Source organism: Galeopterus variegatus, unplaced genomic scaffold (assembly GCF_000696425.1).
Source record: "Galeopterus variegatus unplaced genomic scaffold, G_variegatus-3.0.2 Scaffold4725, whole genome shotgun sequence".
Lineage (NCBI taxonomy): Eukaryota > Metazoa > Chordata > Mammalia > Dermoptera > Cynocephalidae > Galeopterus > Galeopterus variegatus.
The window spans coordinates 22,288-42,995 of NW_007730836.1; the positions used below are offsets into that span (position 1 = coordinate 22,288).

The 20,708-nt window shown below is 35.6% G+C and overlaps 1 protein-coding gene across 1 annotated transcript in view; it reads right to left on the bottom strand.

Moving 5' to 3' along the window:
* CATSPERB (catsper channel auxiliary subunit beta) overlaps nt 1-20,708 on the bottom strand; it is a gene marked incomplete at its 3' end in the record, with an annotated part of 85,378 nt that overhangs the window by 21,242 nt on the left and 43,428 nt on the right. The window contains exons 10-13 of the mRNA XM_008588223.1: nt 13,270-13,336; nt 12,915-12,961; nt 12,328-12,480; nt 10,614-10,772 (exon numbers count right to left, since the gene is read on the bottom strand). Of these exons, the coding sequence (XP_008586445.1) occupies nt 10,614-10,772; nt 12,328-12,480; nt 12,915-12,961; nt 13,270-13,336 (426 nt within the window). The remainder of the gene's footprint in view (nt 1-10,613; nt 10,773-12,327; nt 12,481-12,914; nt 12,962-13,269; nt 13,337-20,708) is intronic.

Here is a 20,708-nt window from a genome sequence, read left to right on the forward strand (position 1 = left end):
TTTTTTTTTTTTTTTTCTCCTTTTTGAGACCGGCTGCACTGCGCTCAGCCAGTGAGCGCTGTGAGTGAACTGGTCATCCCTATATAGGATCTGAACCTGCGGTGGGAGCATTGCTACACTCCCAGCGCTGCACTCTCCCGAGTGCGCCATGGGCTTGGCCCTACTCCTAAGTATTTCTTTTTTTTTTTTGGTAGCTATTGTGAATGGGATTACTTTTCTGATTTCTTCTTTGGCTATTTCATTGTTGCTGTATAGGAAGGCTATTGATTTTTGTGTGTTAATTTTGTATCCTGCCACTTTACTAAATTCATTTATTAGTTCTAGTAATTTTTTTGTGGAGTCTTTAGGGTTTTCTATGTATAGGATCATGTCATCTTCAAAAAAGGATAGTTTGACTTCCTCCCTTCTGATTTGAATGCCCTTTATAGCTTTCTCTTGACTTACTGCACAGGCTAGAACTTCTAAACTATGTTGAATAGGAGTTGGGAAAGTGGGCATCTTTGTCTTGTTCCAGAGCTTAGAGAAAAATCCTATGATTTTTTGTCCTTTCAGTGTAATATCAGCTGTGAGTTTGTTGTATATGGCCTTTATTGTGTTGAGGTACATTCCTTGTATACCTAGTTTGATGAGTGTTTTCAGCATGAAAGGGTGTTGGATTTTATCAAATGCTTTTTCTGTGTCTATTGAAATAACCACTTTTTTTATTCTTCATTTTGTTGATATAATATGTTACATTTATAGATTTCTCCATGTTGAACCACCTTTGCATCATGGGATGAATCCCACGTGATCATGGTGTATGATCTTTTAGATGTGTTGCTGTATTCTGTTTGCTAGTATTTTGTTGAGGATCTTTGCATTTGTATTTATCAGGGGTATTGGTTGGTAGTTTCCTTTTTTTGTTTTGTCTTTTTCTGGTTTTGGTATGAGGGTAATGCTGGCATCACAGAATGAGTTTGGAAGTATTTCCTACAAATCAATTTTTTGGAAGAGTTTGAGAAGTATTGGTATTCTTCTTAAAATGCTTGCTAGATTCTACAGTAAAGCCATCCCTTCACTTTAGCTGGCATGTGTCTTTATCAGTTAAGTGAGTTTCTTGTAGGCAACATATTGTTGGTTCTTGTTCTATAATCCATTCAGCCACTCATCTTTTAATTGTGGAATTTAGTCCATTTACATTCAATGTTATTATTGATAGGTAAGGACTTATTTTTGCCACTTTATAAATAGTTTTCTGATTGTATGGTATATCTTTTGTTCCTTTCTTCCTCTCCTATTGTTTATCATTACAGTTTGGTATTTTTCTGTAGTGATAAGGTTCGATTCCTTTTTCTTTCACCTTCATGCACTTGCTTTACCAGTGAATTTTATCCTTTTGTATGTTTTCTTGATTACGGTTATCTTCCTTTCCCTTCCAGATGTAGAACTCCCTTGGGCATTTCTTGTAAGGCTGTCTAATGGTGATAAAGTCTTTCAGTTCTAGCTCATCTATGAAAGACTTTCTTTCTTTTTCATTCCTGAAAGATGGCTTTACTGGATATAGTATTCTTGGCTAGCAACTTTTTCTTTCAGAACTTTGAGTATATTGTCCCATTTTCTCCTGGCTGGACATGGTTCAGCTGAGAAATGTGTTGTTAGTCTAATGGAGATTCCCTTAGATGTAACCTGATGCTTTTATCTTGCTATTTTTAGACTCTCTCTTTCTCTGACTTCTGACATTCTGACTATAATGTGCTTCGGAGAAGACCTTTAGAGGTTGAATCTATCCGGGACCTTTAATCTTCCTGAATCTGTTTGCCCACATCTCTCCCAAGACTTGGAAAGTTTTCAACTCTATTTCACAAAATTGGTGTTTGATGCCTTTTTTCTTCTCTTCTTCTTTGGGAGAGAGCACATAATTCGAATTTTGTGTCCCCCCCCCCCCTCAATAGCACTCCGTAATTCTCATAGGCTTTCTTCATTCTTTTAAAATTTTATTGTTTTTCTCTGATTGGGTAATTTCAAGTGACTTATCTTCAAGTTCAGAGAGTCATTCTTCTGCTTGCTCTAGTCTGTTGTTGAAACTCTGTATTTTTTATTTTGTTCACTGAATTCTTCATCTATAGGATTTCTGCTTTGTTTTCCTCAATGATATCTATTTCTTTTTAAAATTTCTCATTCATATTATAAATTGTTTTCTTGATTTTGTTGAATTGTCTATCTGTATTCTCATTGAGTTTTCTTAACATCATTATTTTGAAATCCTTTTCTGGAAGTTTGTCTATTTCCTTTTCTTTGGGGTCTTGTCATTGTGTTCCTTTGGTGGTCTCATATTTTCTTGCTTTTTCATGTTTCTTGTGTCTTTGCATTGGTGTCTGTACATCTGATAATAAAATTGCTTGGTCCAAACTTTATGGAGTAGCTTTCATAGACAGAATCTTTCACCTCTAGTTGGGTCTCAGTGTGCTGGTTGAAAAGGGCCTAGTGATTCTGCTTCCTCATAGATACAGTGGTTTAGTCTCTGGACAAGTTCTTCAGCTGTGATCAATGTCACCAATAACTGTGGTGCCTCAGTGCCTTAAGCTGTAGAAGTTTGTGGCAGCAATGGCAGCAGCATAGGATGTTAAGGTCTTTGACGGCAAGGGCTTTTTGGGTCCTCCTATTCTTGTTTTTCCTATAATGGGGCAACTTTGTTGATAGTATTCCTCTTGGTGTCAGGTCTGACTCAACATACAAGCAGCTATAGTGGTGCTGGGTTCCAGGTGCAGGTACTTTGAGCAGCTGTGAAGATGAGCTCCTAAGTTCATTGTCTTGTGAACCTACTCTAGCAGTCTTGGGGTGCAGGTTCAATCTCTGTTACAGGGATGGATGTCAGTTGCCCACAGTGCCAGGATCAGTGAGTCTGAGCCTCACTCCTTCCACCAGCAACTTGGGTTCTGTGTGCCAGGTTATAGCTGTAAATATGACCCTCAGGGGGCAGAGCACAGCACTGGTCTGATTCTGGGGAAGAATGGGTACCTGGAGATTTGGGGCCAGGGAGCAGAGTATAGCTGCAATTCTCAAACCAAAGCAAATGGAGCTCAGTTGTCTTGGTTCTCAGCAGGTGAGGCACCATGTAGTGCAGATTGTAGCCCCTGGGATGGTAGGACTTGGCAATATCTCAGTCTCTGTGAGGTCAGGTGGCAGCAGCAGCAAGGATCCAGAATGGTGGGGTACACCATCATTTGGGCCTTGGGGGGAATGTTGCAGCACAGCAGACTCCACTCTGTGAAAATGATGTCGGAGAACTTCAGTCTCTAGGGGAATGTTTCAGCTCCAGGGAAGCAGAGTACTAGAGTTGTTTGGCCCCTATGGCAAAGTATCTCAACTCAGCCACTTCTCTCTTTCCTTGGAACACAAGGTATAACTCAGCTCCTCCCTAGAATGCACAGCTGTTCAGGTTGGCTGAGCAGCTTCTCAGACAAGACCGCAATTCCCCAGGGGGCAATGAGCCACTTCAGCTCTGTCCCAGAGGGATGGGCACAGCCACAACTGGGAGAAGTAGTTAAAGATTCCCCCAGAGAGAGTGTGAAGCTTTGCAGTTTCAGATCCAGCCTGAGGGGAGGGACACAGCTACAACAGGGAGGGATAGGTGGAGCAGATCTACCACTGCTTAGTCCTTCAGATAGGGTGTAACAGCTGCTCTCAGCTTGGCTTGGGGAAGTTAGTTCAATGATGGCTTAGTCTCCGGAATGAAAAGGTGTCACTCACCCCTGGAGTAAGAGACCCTCCAGCAGCAGTTCCAGTTTCAAGATGGCACAGTAGCTGCATGGGTCACAGAGGGTAGGGCATAGTGTTGGCTCCTCTGGGGGAGCACAACTGTATGGACTCCAGGTAGCTCCCTGAGCAGGACTTAGTGCCTGTAAAGACTGCCAGCATCCCCAGTTGTGAGGATGGAAGGCATCCAAAGTTTGGATGTGGGCTACTGGGATCCTCTTTCTTACCTTTCCTTCACAGGGAGAAGTTCATTCATTGCTCCTGGGTGTTTCCTTTCACTCTCTGTGTAGCTAGCTATCCTGAGTTTTGTGCTCACTAGTATTTCTATTACTCTTCAAATGTGCTCCAGCACTCTCTTGTAGTTATTTTTGTCCAAGTATCATTGTTTATTCATTGTTTTGTCTGTCTCTGTGGGAGAGATGCGTGGTAGGATCTTCTAGGCAGCCATCTTGCTCTGCTCTCTGCTCACAATTGACTTTTTTGTATTAACCTCGTATCCTGCAACCCTGTTATAATTGCTGCTAGTTCTGAAGTATTTTTTGTCAATTCTTTCAGATATTCTATGTAGACAATCACATAATTTGTGAACATGACTATTTTTTTTCCCTCTCAATCCATACACCTTTTATTTGCTTTTAGGGGTGGGGTGCCTATTGTCTTAGCTAGGACTTCTAGTAGGATGTAGAAAAGCAGTGGTGAGAAGGGACATCCTTGCCTTGTTCCTGATCTCAGTGGAAAAGTTTTGAGCTTCTTACCATTTAGTATGGTGTTAGCTGTAAATTTTTTGTTGATATTCTTTACCAAGTTGAGAAAGTTCTCCTCTATTTCTAGTTTACTGAGAGCTTATTTAATCATAAATGGGTGTTGGATTTTGTCAAGAGTCTTTTCTGCATTGGTTGATATGATTGTGTTATTTCTCTTTTTTAGCTTGTTGGTGTGATGAATTACGTTAATTGATTTTCAAATGTTGAAACAGCCTTGCATATCTGGGATAAATTCCATTTGGTCATAGCATGTAATTCTTTTTATACATTATTGTATTTGGTTTACTAATATTTTGTTGAAGATTTTTGCGTCTACATTTATGGGAGATATTGGTCTGCAGTTTTAATTCTTGTAATGCCTTTGTCTGTTTTTGGAGTTAGGGTGATACTGGCCTCACAGAATTAGTTAGGAATTTATTCCCTCTGTTTCTATCTTCTGAAAGGGATGGTAGAGAATTGGTATGATTTCTTCCTTAAATATCTCATAGAATTCACCAGTGAACCCATCTGGGCCTGGTGCTTTCTGTTTTGGAAGTTTATTATTAATTATTGATTCAATTTCTTTATTACATATATATCTATTCAGAATGTCTATTTCTTCTTGTGTGATTTTTGGCATATTTTGTCTTTAAGGAACCGGTCCATTTCATCTCAGTTACCAAATTTGTGGGCATATAGTTGTTCATACTATTCCTTTATTATCCTTTTAATATCCACAGGATCTGTAGTACTGGTTCCTCTTTCATTTCTAATATAAGTTAGTTGTGTCCTCTCTGTTTTTTCGTATAACTTCGTATAATGTATGCTATACGAAGTTATTACGCACATTTACCTATTTTTTTTCCTACTGACTTTGCATTTATGACAACTCTTATGCTCTCAGACAAATCACAGTGGGCCACTGATTTTCTTTTTCTGAAGAGTCCAAACACTTCGGTGTCATTCTTTGTGTACCACCTGCTTTATTTCTATCCATGATCACAGATTAAACAGTAAAGCTTTAGACACTCACCTTCTACGTGAAAATCTAAAACTCTGAACTTATAATTAGACAAGCACATTCTATGTGTGTGCAAACCACATCTGATAAATACTAAAGTATTTTTTAATTTCTCTTGACATTTTGTCTTTGACTCATGTGTTATTTAGGAATGTTTTGTTTAATCTCCTAGTATTTTGGTATTTTCCAAAAATTTTGGTATTTTGGTTATCTTTCTGTTTTTAAGTTTTAGTTTAATTCCATTGTGTTCTGAGAATGGACACTGTATAATTACTATTCTTTTAGATTTGTTGAGGTGTGTGTTCTGGCCCAGAATGTTATCTATCTTAGTGAATGTTCCATGTGAGTTTGAGAAATGTGTGTATTCTGCTGTTTTTGGATGAAGTAGTCTAGAGATGTCCATTGCATTCAGTTGATTGATGGCACTGTTGAGTTAACCTATGCCCTTATTGATTTTCTACCTGCTGGATCTGTTCATTTTTGACAGAGGGGTGTTGAAGTCTCCAAACATAACAGTGGATTCATCTACTTCTCCTTACAGTTCTATCCATTTTTGCCTCATGTATTTTGGACGTTCTGCTGCTAGGCACACATTAATGATTGTTAAATCTTCTTGGGGAATTGACCCCTTTAAAATTATTTAATGCCCCATTGTCCCTGATAAGTTTCCTTGTTCTAAAGTCTGCTCTGTTTGAAATTAATAAAGCTACTCCCTAACATAATGGGATTAATATCTACCATATTCATGACTGTTTTCTATTTGTTGTCCTTATTTTTTGTTCCTATTTTTGTCTTCCACTCTTTTCCTGCCTTTTGTGGCTTTAATTAAGTACTTTGTATGGTTCCATTTTCTCCTTTATTAGCATTTTAGTTATACCCTTTTTTTTTCACTTTTCTTAGTGGTGCTAGTTTCACAATATATATTTATAACTGTCCATATCTGCTTTCAAATAACACTATACTGCTTCATGGACAGTGTGAGTACCTTGTAAAAACAAAATAATTCTGATTTCTCCCTCCCATCCCTTGTATAATTGCTGTCATTCATTTCACATATATGTAAGCATACATAGATAAATAAATATGCAAATACATTGTTATTATTATTTGGAACTATTAATTAGATTAATTAGGAATAAAGAGAAAAACTTTTTATTTTACCTTCATTTATTTTTTTCTTCAGTGATTTTCCTTTGTGTAGAGCCAAGTTTCTGACCTTTACCATTTTCTTTATCTCAAAAGAATTTTTTAAAAAGCATTTCTTGCAAGGCAGAAATATTGGCAATAAATTTCCTCAAATTTTGCTTGTCTGGAAAGTCTTTATTTCTCCTTCATTTTTGAAGGATATTTTTGCAGGGTATAGAACTCTTGGTGGGTGTGTTTTTTTCTTTCTCAATACTATAAATATTTCAGTTCACTCTCTTCTTGGTTGCATGGTTTCTGAGAAAAAAAATTGGGTGCAATTCTTATTTTTGCTGCTTTATAGAAAAGCTTTTTTTGTGTGTGTGTTTGTCCCCCCCTTGCCCCCCAGTCTCTGGCTTCTTTCAGGATTTTTTTTCTTTATCTCTGATTTCTTATAGTTTGAAAGTGATGTGCCTAGATTAGTTTTTTTTGGCTTTTTTTTTTTTTTTTTTTTTTTTTTTTTTTTTTTTTTTTTTTTTTTTTTTTTTTTTTTTTTTTTTTTTTTTTTTTTTTTTTTTTTTTTTTTTTTTTTTTTTTTTTTTTTTTTTTTTTTTTTTTTTTTTTTTTTTTTTTTTTTTTTTTTTTTTTTTTTTTTTTTTTTTTTTTTTTTTTTTTTTTGCTCTGTGTTTTCTGACCTTCCTGGATCTTAGATTTGGTGGCTGATACTGTTTCAAACATTTCTGCTATTCTTTTCTCTTTTTCTTCTCCTTCTGGTATCTCATTACAAGTAATTAAACCTTTTGTAGTTGTCTCACAGTTCAGGAATATTCTGTTCTTTCTTTTTCAGTCTTTATTCTCTTTGCTTTTCAGTTTTTGACAGTTTCAACCCAGATATCCTCAAGCACAGATATTCTTTCTTTGGCCATGTCAAGTCTACCAAGAAGCCCAGGAAGGGCATTCTTCATTTCTGGTATGGTGTTTTTGTTCCCTTTTTGGTTCTTTCTTAGGATTTCCTTCTCTCTGCTTACATTTCCCATCTATTCTTGCATGCTGCCTATTTTATCCTTTATAGCTCTTCACCTCTTAATCATAGCTGTTTTAAGTTCCTGGTCTGATAATTCCAACATCTCTACCGTATGTGAGTCTGGTTCTGATGCTTGCTCTGTCTCTTCAAACTGTGTTTTTGCCTTTTAGTATGTCTTGTGATTTTTTTCTTTAAACCCACATATAATGTACTGGGTAAATTGAACTGCTGTGAATAGGCTTTTAGTAATGTTGTGGTACAGTGTGGGGGGAAAGGAAATGTTCTATAGTCCTATGAGTAGGTCTCAGTTTTTTAGTTAGGCTGTACCTCTGAACTATGAACTTTACACATGCTTCTCAGTTTTTCCCTCCTTTGGTGGGACAAGATGGCTAGAGGGACTGAAGTTGGGTGTTTTACTTCCCCTGGGTCAGTTAGTCTCTGATAAAAACCCCAGCAAGTTAGTCTCTGGTTAAGTAGTTTCTCCTCAGGGCCAATCTTGTTAAGAACAGAATGCTCTGGTGTATTTGCAATGTTTTTTCCCCCTCCACCTGCCAAAAAAACAAGGGGACTTTAAAAAAAATTTTTTTTATTGAATCATAATTGATTATACATTTTTGGGGGATTCAATGTTGACATATGTTGATAAAAAAAATTTTTTTATTGAATCATAATTGATTATACATTTTTGGGGGATTCAATGTTGACATATGTTGATCAAATCAAAATTACTATCAAATCATGCTTTGTAATATTTTTTGAAATCAGGAAGTGTCAGTCCTCCAACATTATTCTTCCTTTTCAAAATTGTTTTGGCTATTCCAAGTCCCTTGAGATTCCACATGAATTTTAGGATGATTATTTTTTTTCCTGCCAAAAAAATGCCATTGGCATTTTGATAGGGATTGCATTTTATCTGTAGATCATTTTGGGTGGTACTGACATCTTAGTAATATTAAATCTTCTAATCTATGAATATAAGATGTCTTTCCATTTATTTTAATTTCTTTAATGTCTTTAATTTTTTCAGCAATGTTTTGTAGTTTTCAGTATATAAGTTTTCCACCTCCTTGGTTAGATTTATTCCTACATATTTTATTCTTTTTGATATTTATTTTATTCTTTACTGCTATTGTAAATGGAATTGTTTTCTTAATTGTTTTTTCAGATTGTTCAATTTTAGTGCATAGGAACAGAACTGATTTTTGTGTGTTGATTTGCCATAAGCAATCACAAGTGTCACTCCATTGTCAGCAGATAAGTGCTTATCTTTAACAATGTCTGCCAGAAACCATCACAGCATCCAAAGGGTTATTGTTAAAGAATACTTACCTGATATGTTAAAAAGGTATAAGTATCAATATATACAGTCTATGCCCAAATTTTTCTTCTACACAAAACCCAGCCCTTGTTGGCCACATTCAAGCACTGAACACAAGGAATAAGGTTTCTACATGTCTTGCATTCATCCCAAATACCTGAAGTAGTCATAAAAATGCAGGATGAACACTGAAGTTAAATAGAGACCACAAGCCCAAGAGGATAGCGCACCAGCATCATTTACTCCTATCCCCTGAGCATCCAAATGACAGAATTATCTTAGATTTTGTTTTATAGACCTACTCCACCTCCAAAATACATAATATGATTCTCGTTATAGTTTATGTTCTCACTTAACAGGGCCATTTTATAAGCTCTATTAGACTCACATCAGTTGTAGTTATTGTTTATCTGTTCCCATACGAGTTGTTCCAATTCCTCAGCCTTCCTAAACTCCTCATGTTCGACTATTGGTACCATTTCTTAGCTTAGTTTTGGAGGACACTTTATAAGGCCCTTTAATTTCAATTCTGATTATTTATTGTGCACCATCAAAACACACAAAAATGAAAACTTTTGAGACATATAGCATGCTGGCAAAATTTCAGATCTACACATTTTCAACCATTAAATTCAAGTACAATAACTCCTTGCACCACCATTAGTTTCCAATCCATGGGCCCTAGGAATTCCAGAACAGAAGTCAATGAAGCAGCCACTTTGGCAAAAAATGGGTTAAATCAAGTTATAGAGTTCTACTACAGTTGGAGAGGTTCAGAGAAGAAAAACATGAGATGGAGACTAGGAGAAATGCATGCTCAGGAAGTTTATTTAGATGATTGCCTGTTGTATGTGTGAAGCAACCTGGGCACCACAGAATGGAAATTTTGTTCCTCATATATGAGTAACAAAAATTCAAGGGTCAAAGAGAAATGAGAAGTTTTAAACATTTAGTGCAAAACTAAAACTAAAACATTTAGTGTATCACCTTTACAAATCTCTAAATTTTGCATAGAATAGGGATGTTTGAGAAACACCCCTGAGAAACATTAGTAGCTTTCATTGGAAGTCATTGCAGTGCTTTCTTACTTCTGAAGTTTACTTAATGTTTCATATTTTGTGCTCCTTACTTTTAACCTGCCTAAGGCCCCATAGGTGGTATAGCTACACCTTTACCAAGCTTTCAGGCTACTGATACAGAACTGACTAAAAAGTGTGGCCAGAGGATGGAAAATGCTACCAGAAGGAGCTTAAGGAACAACAGAGCCAGAAAGTCAAGCTTAGACAAAGTCAAATAGAGAAAGCCAAATGTGAAATGCTGGAAACACTAGATACAAACACACTTTTAATGGGTTAATGGCAAAATCTAGGTCATTCAGAATTGGAAAGAAATTTATTGTAATTGGCAAAATTCAAGACAACTCTGGTGTACCCATGGCTCATTTTTATCAGCCAGTGAACTAGCTCAAAGGTAAAAACTGACAATAGAAGCTAAGCTTAGCGCACTATAAATAGTCAATATTCATTGTCTACCCTTCCACTTCTATCTCCTTGGTCATCAGAGCAGCTCTGTTCTTTATGGACAACCACTCAGCATACAGTAAGCAGATAATCTACCCCATACTGAGTGTAAAATGTCACGTGTACACACCTGATTGCCATAAGCATAGAGAAAGTGGCTTCGGGGGTGAAATACCATTCCAACAGGAGAAGAGAATGATGAAGGAAACTGGAAAGGTGGAAATTTTGGTAGTTCGCTTAGTCTGTTATTTTTTAGAATACACACAAAGGCCGTGGCAATTTTCTGGATCTAGATAAACAAAGCATGAACAAGTCATGAGAATGTTTCCATTATTATTAGTCCACATTAGAATTTTTAGATTTTCCTGTTACTTGGATTTTGATTAAGACAGGGACAAACCCATAAGCAGCACAGAGCTAGAAGGATTAGCAATCATTGATATCTCTATTCTACCTGCACCCCCCCCCCCCCACCAACACACCCATTTTTAGATTTTCCTGTTACTTGGATTTTGATTAAGACAGGGACAAACCCATAAGCAGCACAGAGCTAGAAGGATTAGCAATCATTGATATCTCTATTCTTCCTGCCCCCCCCCCCCCCCAACCAACACACCCATTCTATAGATGCTGAAAGTGAAGTTTGGGAGATGAAACAATTTGTCCAAGGTTCTATAATAAACAACACAGGAAGATTTAGTTACTACTCAAATCATTAGAGTCATTACTGAAATCAGCAGACAGACTACAATGCCCACGCTCATAACTAGCATGAAAATGCGTGGATGCTAAAACCATACCTCCATTCCATTGGATCATGATCTTGAGGGGGATAAGAATATGACACCCCAAAATTTGCCACTTTGGTATCAAGATAATTTTAAACTGAAGACCTTTAAGATTCAACAGATGCAGGAAAAAGGCCTTCTCAGAACTTCCTTTATTTTTTAGCAACTTCTGGAAAATGAGGCTGTTATCAATTCCTCTCCAGGGCATATGTTCTCTCAGAAGGGAGAATGCAAATAAAATCTACCCCATATCTCTTCTTCAGGGAAGGTTTTTGACCCTGAAGGAAATGAAAATCCACTTGTACTTGTATAGACATTCTTATCTCCTGTTTGCTCTCCTGAAAACTCATTCATATTTTGAAAAAAGTCATTTGTTTTCCCATAAGTGCCTTTTCCCCCTTCCTCTTTACCTATTAAGATGGTATATAACTTCCAAATTCTAACGATCCCTTTCGGTTATGCATCACTGAGTTTTGACCACATATAAGCACACTGCACACATAAATAAACATTTTCTTTTCTCCTATCAATATGTCTTTTGTCAGTTTAATTTGCAGGGCCCCAGTCACTTAACATAAGAGAGTAGAGAAAAAAGGTATTTCCCTTCCCGAAAATCTTTAAGGTAGGGGCTGAACTTGTATATATTTTAATGGCTCTAAGAATATTTCTAATTCACAGCTAGGGTTAAAGACCTTTAGAATAGAAAATATAAATCTGTGGCAATTAGCTCCATTTTTTGTTCATTGTAACTAACCACGTTATGAAAGCTTAAATTTATGTAGAAAAAACTCAGCTTTTATTCTCCTGGAGAATTAGCATGGCGAAATCACTATGCAAATAGCATCAGGTTTTCCATTTTCAGCAAACTGAATCGCAATCAGAGGCAAGAAATCTCTAAAGTGTCAAATTATATTGTTAATTTTAAATAATTTTGCTGTAGCCAATTTTATTGGGTTCTATTGCCAAAGATAACAAGATCTTGGAAATAACTTTTAGTAAGGTAAATTTTCATTATTACAGTGTCGAGAGCAATCACCTCTGGGATATAAGGCCTACCTGGTTAAATAAGAGGTAGACTCCAGTACCATGCTCTTGGTCAACAAGAAATGTTATTACACTTGGAGGAATATTTTTTACTCCTTTTGAATTATAATGTAAGCAAGGTGACCACTGAAGAAATGGTTCTTTACTATAAAAGCAAGAGCTTGCCTGCAAAAAGAGAAAGGAAAAGCTAATGCTGTTTTGGAAAAAATATAAGTTGTAATGAGTTCTCATAGGATCATGGACTAATGAACCATTGTGCTGTCCTGAATGACCACAAGTTATATTTTTAAATCTTTAATGTCTGTGCCTCCCTTCTGGACAGTGAGTCCATAAAACACTGCAAAACATTTCTTTCTGGTATGCATTATTTTCAATCCATACCAGAAAGAGAATCACTGTGTAGGTCCAGAATCATTGTGCAGGTTCATATTTAACATGATTAGGTAACTACCATTAAACCCAAGTTGAGACATCATAGGGAGCAAAGAGTGGTTGCCAAACCTTTCAGTCCATAAAACTGCCATTTTTTATGTTAGTAAAAAACCCATGAAATCATATACAGTAAAATTTCTTACCTTTTAAAATATTCAATATCATACCTCACTTAGGGTCCTGTTTCTGTCAAAGATGATACTGACATAATCAACTATAAATATAAAGGCACAGAAATTAATGAGAAGCATCTATATTTCTAAAACTAGAAGGGTTAGTTCTAATAAAATAGTCTTCATAAAAAATAATAGAAGTGATGTATCATCAATGAATACAACGAATACTTGAATACAATTTTTGCACTTATAGCAGGTGTGCCTATTGTCTCAGATATCTCTGTTTTAGGCCATAAGCTTATACCAAAAAACCTATCTTTACATTTTTACTTTGTCATTTTATTTAATCTGTATATGTTATCTATATTGATAAAAGCCTGTTAATATATCTTTAACCAAAATTTACCTTCAAAGTGTTCTCTGTTAGCAAAACATCTTTCATTATTCCATAGTTTTCCTTTGATGTAGTCAACCTAATAGACAAAAATATCACTTAGGCAATATGTAGACAAGATATAAAATAGAAAAAACTTTAAATTCTCCAAGTTTGATAGTTCAGGGATGTGAGGCAAATAAAGAGAGGAAAAATGTATGCAGATAAAAAGTTGTAGAATGAGGACAATAAACAAGAATGTACATTTCGAACAATACACAAAAAAGGAATAAAAAGGAAAGACACTGCACATGAGTAAGCACATGTCAATGGAAGATGCCCTTGTCTATGAACGTTCTGAAACTACCAGAAGTCATTAGCCTTGCATCACGGTTACCACGGGTCACATGTTTATCTTTTATTCCTCATTCGCTGCAGCTGGGCCTAGGGAGCCTTCACAGAGGCCTGACAGCAGCAAGAAGCAATAGGAAAAAGGTTTTGAAAATCCATCATAAGAAAGGGGTTTCAAAGAAACTGAGATTGTATATGTTGGATATTAATTAAAGGCAAGATTTTGAGATGGTTTTGTTATAGGAAGATTCTGACTTTCAAATTATTGTTGAGATGTAGGAAGACCTTCTTACATTTTTATAAACTAGGGATCAAATCGGTACAATCTGTGTATAAAAGCCTTTTAAATATTCTAAAATTGATTGTGGTGATGGTTACACAAATTTGTGAATATACTCAAGGCCCCTGAGTCGTACATTTTAAATGGGTGAAAGTTACCCTGTGTGAAATATAACTTGATAAAACTGCTAAACAAACAAAATTTATTTTTTAAAAAATTTATTGAAAAAAAATGTTTTAATTAAAACTTACTGATTATACATATTTATGGAGTACACCATATATGTATATGATATGTAATGATCCATTCTTTGTGTGTGTGTGTGTGTGCGTGTATGTGTGAATATGTGTGTGTGTATTGTTTTTGGCGGTTGGCTGGTACCAAATAATTTCTTTGTTATGTGCACATTTGATCACTTCTGTTCCAGTCCTATGGTAACGTGCAGTAAATCATTGTTAATTATAGATTCCTGGGTCAACTGTACACCAATAGGACTCGTTTTTCCTATTTCACTGTAATATTGTGTCCATTAACAAGTCTCTCACCTTACCCTCTCTCCTCACCCCCTTCTAGCCTTTAGTAACCATAATTATTTCCTCTCTATTTAACAGTTCAATGTATTGTTATTATTATTTATTTATTTGTTTATTGCTTTTGTTTTGTTCTCTTTCTTAGCTCCTACGTATGAGTGAGAACATGCGGTATTTCTCCTTCTGTGCCTGGCTTATTTCACTTAACATAATTTTCTCCAAGTTCATCCATGTTGCTGCAAATGGCAGAGTTTCATTCTTTTTTATGGCTAAGTAGTGTTCCACTGTGTACATGTACCACATTTTCTTTACCCAATCATCTGTCCATGGACATTTACGTTGGTTCCATATCATGGCTATTGTGAATAGAGCTGTGATAAACATGGGAGTGCAGGTATCCCTTTGACATGATGCTTTCCATTCCTTTGGGTATGTACCCAACAGTGGGATTGCTGGGTCATATGCTGGTTCTACCTGTAGTTGTTTGAGGAACCTCCATACAGTTTTCCAAAATGGCTGTACTAATTTACAATCCCACCAACAATGTATGAGGGTTCCTCTTTCTCCACATCTTCACCAGCATTTGTTATTCTTTTTTTGATAATAGCCATCCTAATTGGGGTGAGATGATATCTCAATGTGGTTTTGTTTTGCATTTCCCTGATTAGTGATATTGAGCGCTTTTTCACACACCAGTTGGCCATTTGTATATCTTCTTTTGACAGATGTCTATTCAACTCCCTTGCATATTTTTCAATTGGATGTTTACTTTTTTTATTATTGAGTTGAATTCCTTGCACATTTTGGATATTAGCCCCTTGCTGGATGCATAGTTTGCAACTATTTTTTTCCCATTATGTAGGTTCTCTTTGCTCTGTTGGTTGTTTCCTTTCCTGTGCAGCAGCTTTGTAGTTTGATAAAATCCCACTTGTTTACTTTTACTCTTGTCACCTGTGCTTTTAAGGTCTTATTCATAGAATCTTTGCCTAGACCTATGTCTTGGAGCATTTTCCCTGCAATTTATCCCAGAAGTTTTATAGTTTCAGGTCTTACATTTAAGTCTTTAATCTGTGTTGAGTTGACTCTTGTGTATGGTGAGAGATAGGGGTTGAGTTTCATTCTTCTACTCATGGATATCCAGTTTTTCAAGCACCATTTATTGAAGAGGCTGTCCTTTCCCCAATGAATGTTTGTAGCACCTTTGTCAAAGATCAGTTGGCTATAAATATGTGGGCTTATTTCTGAGTTTTCTATTCTGTTCCATTGGTTCAAGTGTCTGCTTTTATGCCAATACCATGCTGTTTTGGTTACTATAGCTTTGTAGTATAATTTGAACTCAGGTAGTGTAAAGCCTCCAGCTTTATTTTTTTTCCCTCAGGATTTCTTTGGTTATTCAGGGTCTTTTGTTGTTCCAGATGACTCTTAGGATTGCTTTTTCTATTTCTGTGAGGAATGTCATTGATTTTCTGATAGAGATTACACTGAATCTGTAGATTGCTTTGGGTAGTATGGACATTTCCACAACATTAATTCTACTAATACATGAGCATGAAATGTCTTTCCATTTTTTTTTCTTTTTGGTGTCTTTATTTTCTTTCATTGGCATTTTGTAGTTTTCATTGTAGAGATCTTTCACCTCCTTGGTTAGATTTATTCCTAGATATTTTATTTTTTTGGTAGTTATTATAAATGAGATTGCTTTCTTGATTTATTTTTCTGCTAGTTGGTGTACAGAAGTGCTATTGACTTTCGTAGATTGATTTTATATCCTGCAACTTTACTGATTTTGCTTATCAACTCTAAGTCGTTTTTGGTGTAGTGTTTAATTTCTATATATAAGATCATATCATCTGCAAACAGGGACAATTCAAGTTCCTCTTTTCCAATTTGGATGCCCTTTATTCCTTTCTCTTGCTTAATTGCTCTGACTAGAACTTCCAGAAGTATGTTAAATAGAAGTGGTGAGAGAGAGCATCCTTATCTTCTTCCTGATCTTAGAGGAGAAGCTTTCCACTTTTCTCTGTTCAGGATGATGTTAGCTGTTGGTTTGTTGTATTGGGCTTTTATTGTGTTGAGATACTTTCCTTCTGTACCTAACTTATTGAGAGTTCTTATCATGAAGGGATGTTGAATTTTATCAAATACTTTTTCTGCATCTATTGAGGCAATCATGTGGTTTTTTATCTTTCATTTTGTTGATGCAGTGTATCACATTTACTGATTTGTGCATGTTGAACCATCCTTGCATCCCTGGGATAAATTCCATTTGATCATGGTGTGTAATCTTTTTGATGTGCTGTTGGGTACTGTTTGCTAGTACTTTATTGAGAATTTTTGCATCTAAGTTCATCAAGGATATTGGCCTGTAGCTTTTTTTGTTGTGTCTTTGTCTGATTTTGGTATCAGGGTGAAGCTGGCCTCATAGATGAATTTGGGAGAATACTCCCTGCTTTAATTTTTGGAACAGTTTGAGAAGAATTGGTATTAAATCTTCTTTAAAAGTTTGGTAGAATTTAGCAGTGAAGCAATATAGTCTTGGGCTTTTCTTTGTTGGGTGACTGTTGATTACTGATCCAATCTCATTGCTCATTATTGGTCTGTTTTGGTTTTCTATTTCTTCCTAGTTCATTCTTGGTCAGTTCTATGTGTCCAAAAATTTATCCACCTCCTCTATATTTTCAAATTTGTTAGCATATAGTTGTTGATAATATTCCATAATGATTCTTTGTATTTCTGTGGAATCAGTTGCAATGTCTCTTTTTCATTTCCGATTTTTGATATCTGTGTCTTCTCTCTTTTCTTGGTTAGTCTAGCTAATGGTCTGTCAATTTTGTTTATCTTCTCAGAAAATCAACTCTTTGTTTCATTGATCTTTTCTTTTTTTTTGTCTCTATTTCATTTAGTTCTGCTCTGATTTTTATTATTTCTTTCTGTCTACTAATTCTGGGATTGGATCATTCTTGTTTTTCTAGCTCCTTGAGGTGTAATGTTTGGTTGTTTATTTAGGATCTTTCAACTTTTTAAATGTAGGTACTTATTGCAATAATCTTCCCTGTTAGTACTGCTTTCACAGTATCCCATAGGTTTTGGTTTGTTGTGCTTGTTTTTTCAGTTGTTTCAAGGAATTTTTTGATTTCCTTCTTTGTTTTTTCTTTGACCCATTGGTCATTCAGGAGCATGTTGTTCAATTTCCATGTATTTCTATAGTTTCCAAGGTTTTGCTTGTTCTTGATTTCCAGTTTTATTCTGTTGTGGTCGGTAAAAATACTTGATATTATTTCAATCTTTTTGAATTCATTTACACTCAATTTGTGGCCTAACATGTGGTCATCCTGGAGAATAATCCATGTGCTGTTGAGAAGAATGTACATTCTGCAGTTGTTGGATGAAATGTCCTGTAAATGTTTATCAAGTCTGTTTGGTTTCAAGTGCTGTTTATATCCAGTATTTACCTGCTAATTTTTTTGTCTAGATGATCTATGTAATGCTGAGACAGGGGTGTTGAATTCCTCAACTATTATTGTATTAAGATCTATCTCTTCCTTCAGATCCAATAACATATGCTTTATATATCTGGGTGCTCTGATGTTGAGTCATATATATTTATTATTATTATATTTTCTTGCTGCATTGGTCCCTTTATCATTATATAATATCCTTTTTTTTAATAGCTTTTGGTTTAAGGTTATCCAATATAAGTATAGCAACTCCTTGTTTTTGGTAAAATGCCTGAAGAGGAAATCCAAATGAAACTCAACATGATACAAGAAAAAACAGAAATCACAATGAAGTCAGAAAAAAAAATGCAGGACTTGAATGAGAAATTTGACAAAGAGATAGATATCATAAAAAAGAACCAACCAGAAATCCTGTAACTGAAGAATTCCTTCAACAAAATAAAAAATCCAACTGATAGCTTAAGCAACAGGCTAGAACAAGTGGAAGAAAGACTTTCTGAACTTGAACACAGGATATTTAACTAACCCAGTTGGACCAAAAATAAATAAATAAATAAATAAAGAATTTTTAAAAATGAAGAAAGCCCACAAGATCTATCAGATAACCTCAAGTGTACAAACATCCATATTATGGGTGTATTGGAAAGGGAAGACAAATGAAAAGGCATTTAAAGCCTATTTAATGAAATAAGAGCCAAAAGAATTTTTAAAAATGAAGAAAGCCCACAAGATCTATCAGATAACCTCAAGTGTACAAACATCCATATTATGGGTGCATTGGAAAGGGAAGACAAATGAAAAGGCATTTAAAGCCTATTTAATGAAATAAGAGCCAAAATAAATTGCCAAATATTAGGAGAGATCTCCCAGATCCAAGAGGCTAAAAGACCTCCAAACAGATTTAACCAAAAAATGTCCTCCCTGAGACACATTATGGTCAAATTGCCAAAAGTCAAAGACAGATAAAAATTCTAAAAACAGCAAGAGAAAAACATCAAGTCACCTGCAAGGGAGTCCCCATCAGACAAACAGCAGACTCACTCACTCATTGATTCAACAAATATTGAGACTGCCTATGTGCAAGGCAGTGTGGTAACTTATTAGGATACCATAGTAAATAAGATAGCCCTTGATCTGGAACCTAAAGTCTTTTGAGGCTAGTCAGGTGGCTCAACAGACACAATAGGTTGATAAATAAAAATTCATGGTGAGAGCTTTGAGATCACACTGGAGGTGCATTTGGTAGTCAGGCAGGGACTCCTGAAGAATGAGTAGAAATTCTCTAAGTGAAATAGAGGGAGTAGGAGGGACATGCTAAGAAGATAAAAACATGTCATGCAAAGAAATTGAGTTATGAGAAATGTTGGCACATTCAGGGAAGTTGAGTAGTTGGCTGGAAAGGAAGGCTTGAGGTGAGGAGCAGGCACACCTAGGCTGAAGAAATAAAAAGTCTCTGACCGTGATGGATTTTGTATGTGTCACAAAAGTTTGAATTTTATCCTTAACAAAGTGACCAAAAGTACTTGCTATTTCCACTAAACAGATTTTGGTGGATAACAAACAGATTTGGCCTTGTGCCAAATTCCAAATTTAGGGCTTTTATTTTACTTATTATTACCTCTGTCTGGACATGCTTTGTCAAAATCTCTCCTTCAAGTCATTCAACTTTCTGCTTAAATTTTGCCTCCTTGGAGAGGCCTACTATAATCACCTTACTTAAAATAGAACATTTTCTTCCCTTCATTGTCTATTTCTCTAATCCTGCTTTAATTTCAACAAGTACTTATTACTGTCCAAAACCATACTACGTATTTGTTTGTGTACTTTTTTATGGTCTAACTCCTTCAATAGAATGTTAAGCTACATGAGAGTAAGAGCTTTGTCTTGTTAACTATGGAATCTCCTTTGTCTGAACAAGCATAGAATATAGGAAGTGCTCAATGAATATTTGTTGAATAGGTGAATAAATGAATGAGTAAATCATCAAGTATTAACTCCTTCAATTACCTGCCCAAACAGCCACATATATCTTATTCTTTACACCTTTCCTTCAGTTGTCACAAAAGAGGTAAACTCCTATGTCCTTAAGAATAATTTAATTTTTCACCTTTCTTCCCCTCCCCAGCCCCAATACCTCTCTATCTCTGGAACCCTTTTTCCCTCCTCTCTCTCATTATTATCAACAATCCCTTAGTTTTGTTGAGATATTTTAGTTCAATAGGACTTATTATAATACCCTTGCAAATGGTAAAAGCCTCAATGAAAGGAAATTTGTGATTTTCTTTTAATGTTGTGTAAGCATTTACCCCTTAACCTCAATCCAAGTTCTAGGAATGTTTTTTACCAATATACATGGACACAAAATTGCTAGGTACAAAATGATTAATGGCAGCATTGTTTGTAATTGCAAACGACTGGAAAATTACCCAAGCATTGATTGATAAGGAGCAGATTAAATAAGCTCTGGTAAGTTCACACAGTGGAATACTTGCAGCTGTAAAAAAGTAACAAGGGAAAAAGAAAAGAAAAAAAAGAGGCCATTCTCCGTGTACTAACATGGATTAGTAAGGTATGTATGTAGTATACTTAGTATATCGTGTAAGAAAGTGTGGAGAATACTTTATAGTGTAAGAAAGGAGAGGGGAATGCTATGTAGTATATGTAGAATATAGTGTAAGAAAGTGAGGAGAATAATATATATTCATAATTGTTTGAATTTACATTTAAAACACTGAAAAGATCTAAAATAATAAAAATGATTACCTGTAAGTGACAGGGGAAAGCAGGGTGAGTATTTACAGAGGTGGAAGTGAAACTGCTCAGTGTGCATATATATATATATATATATATATA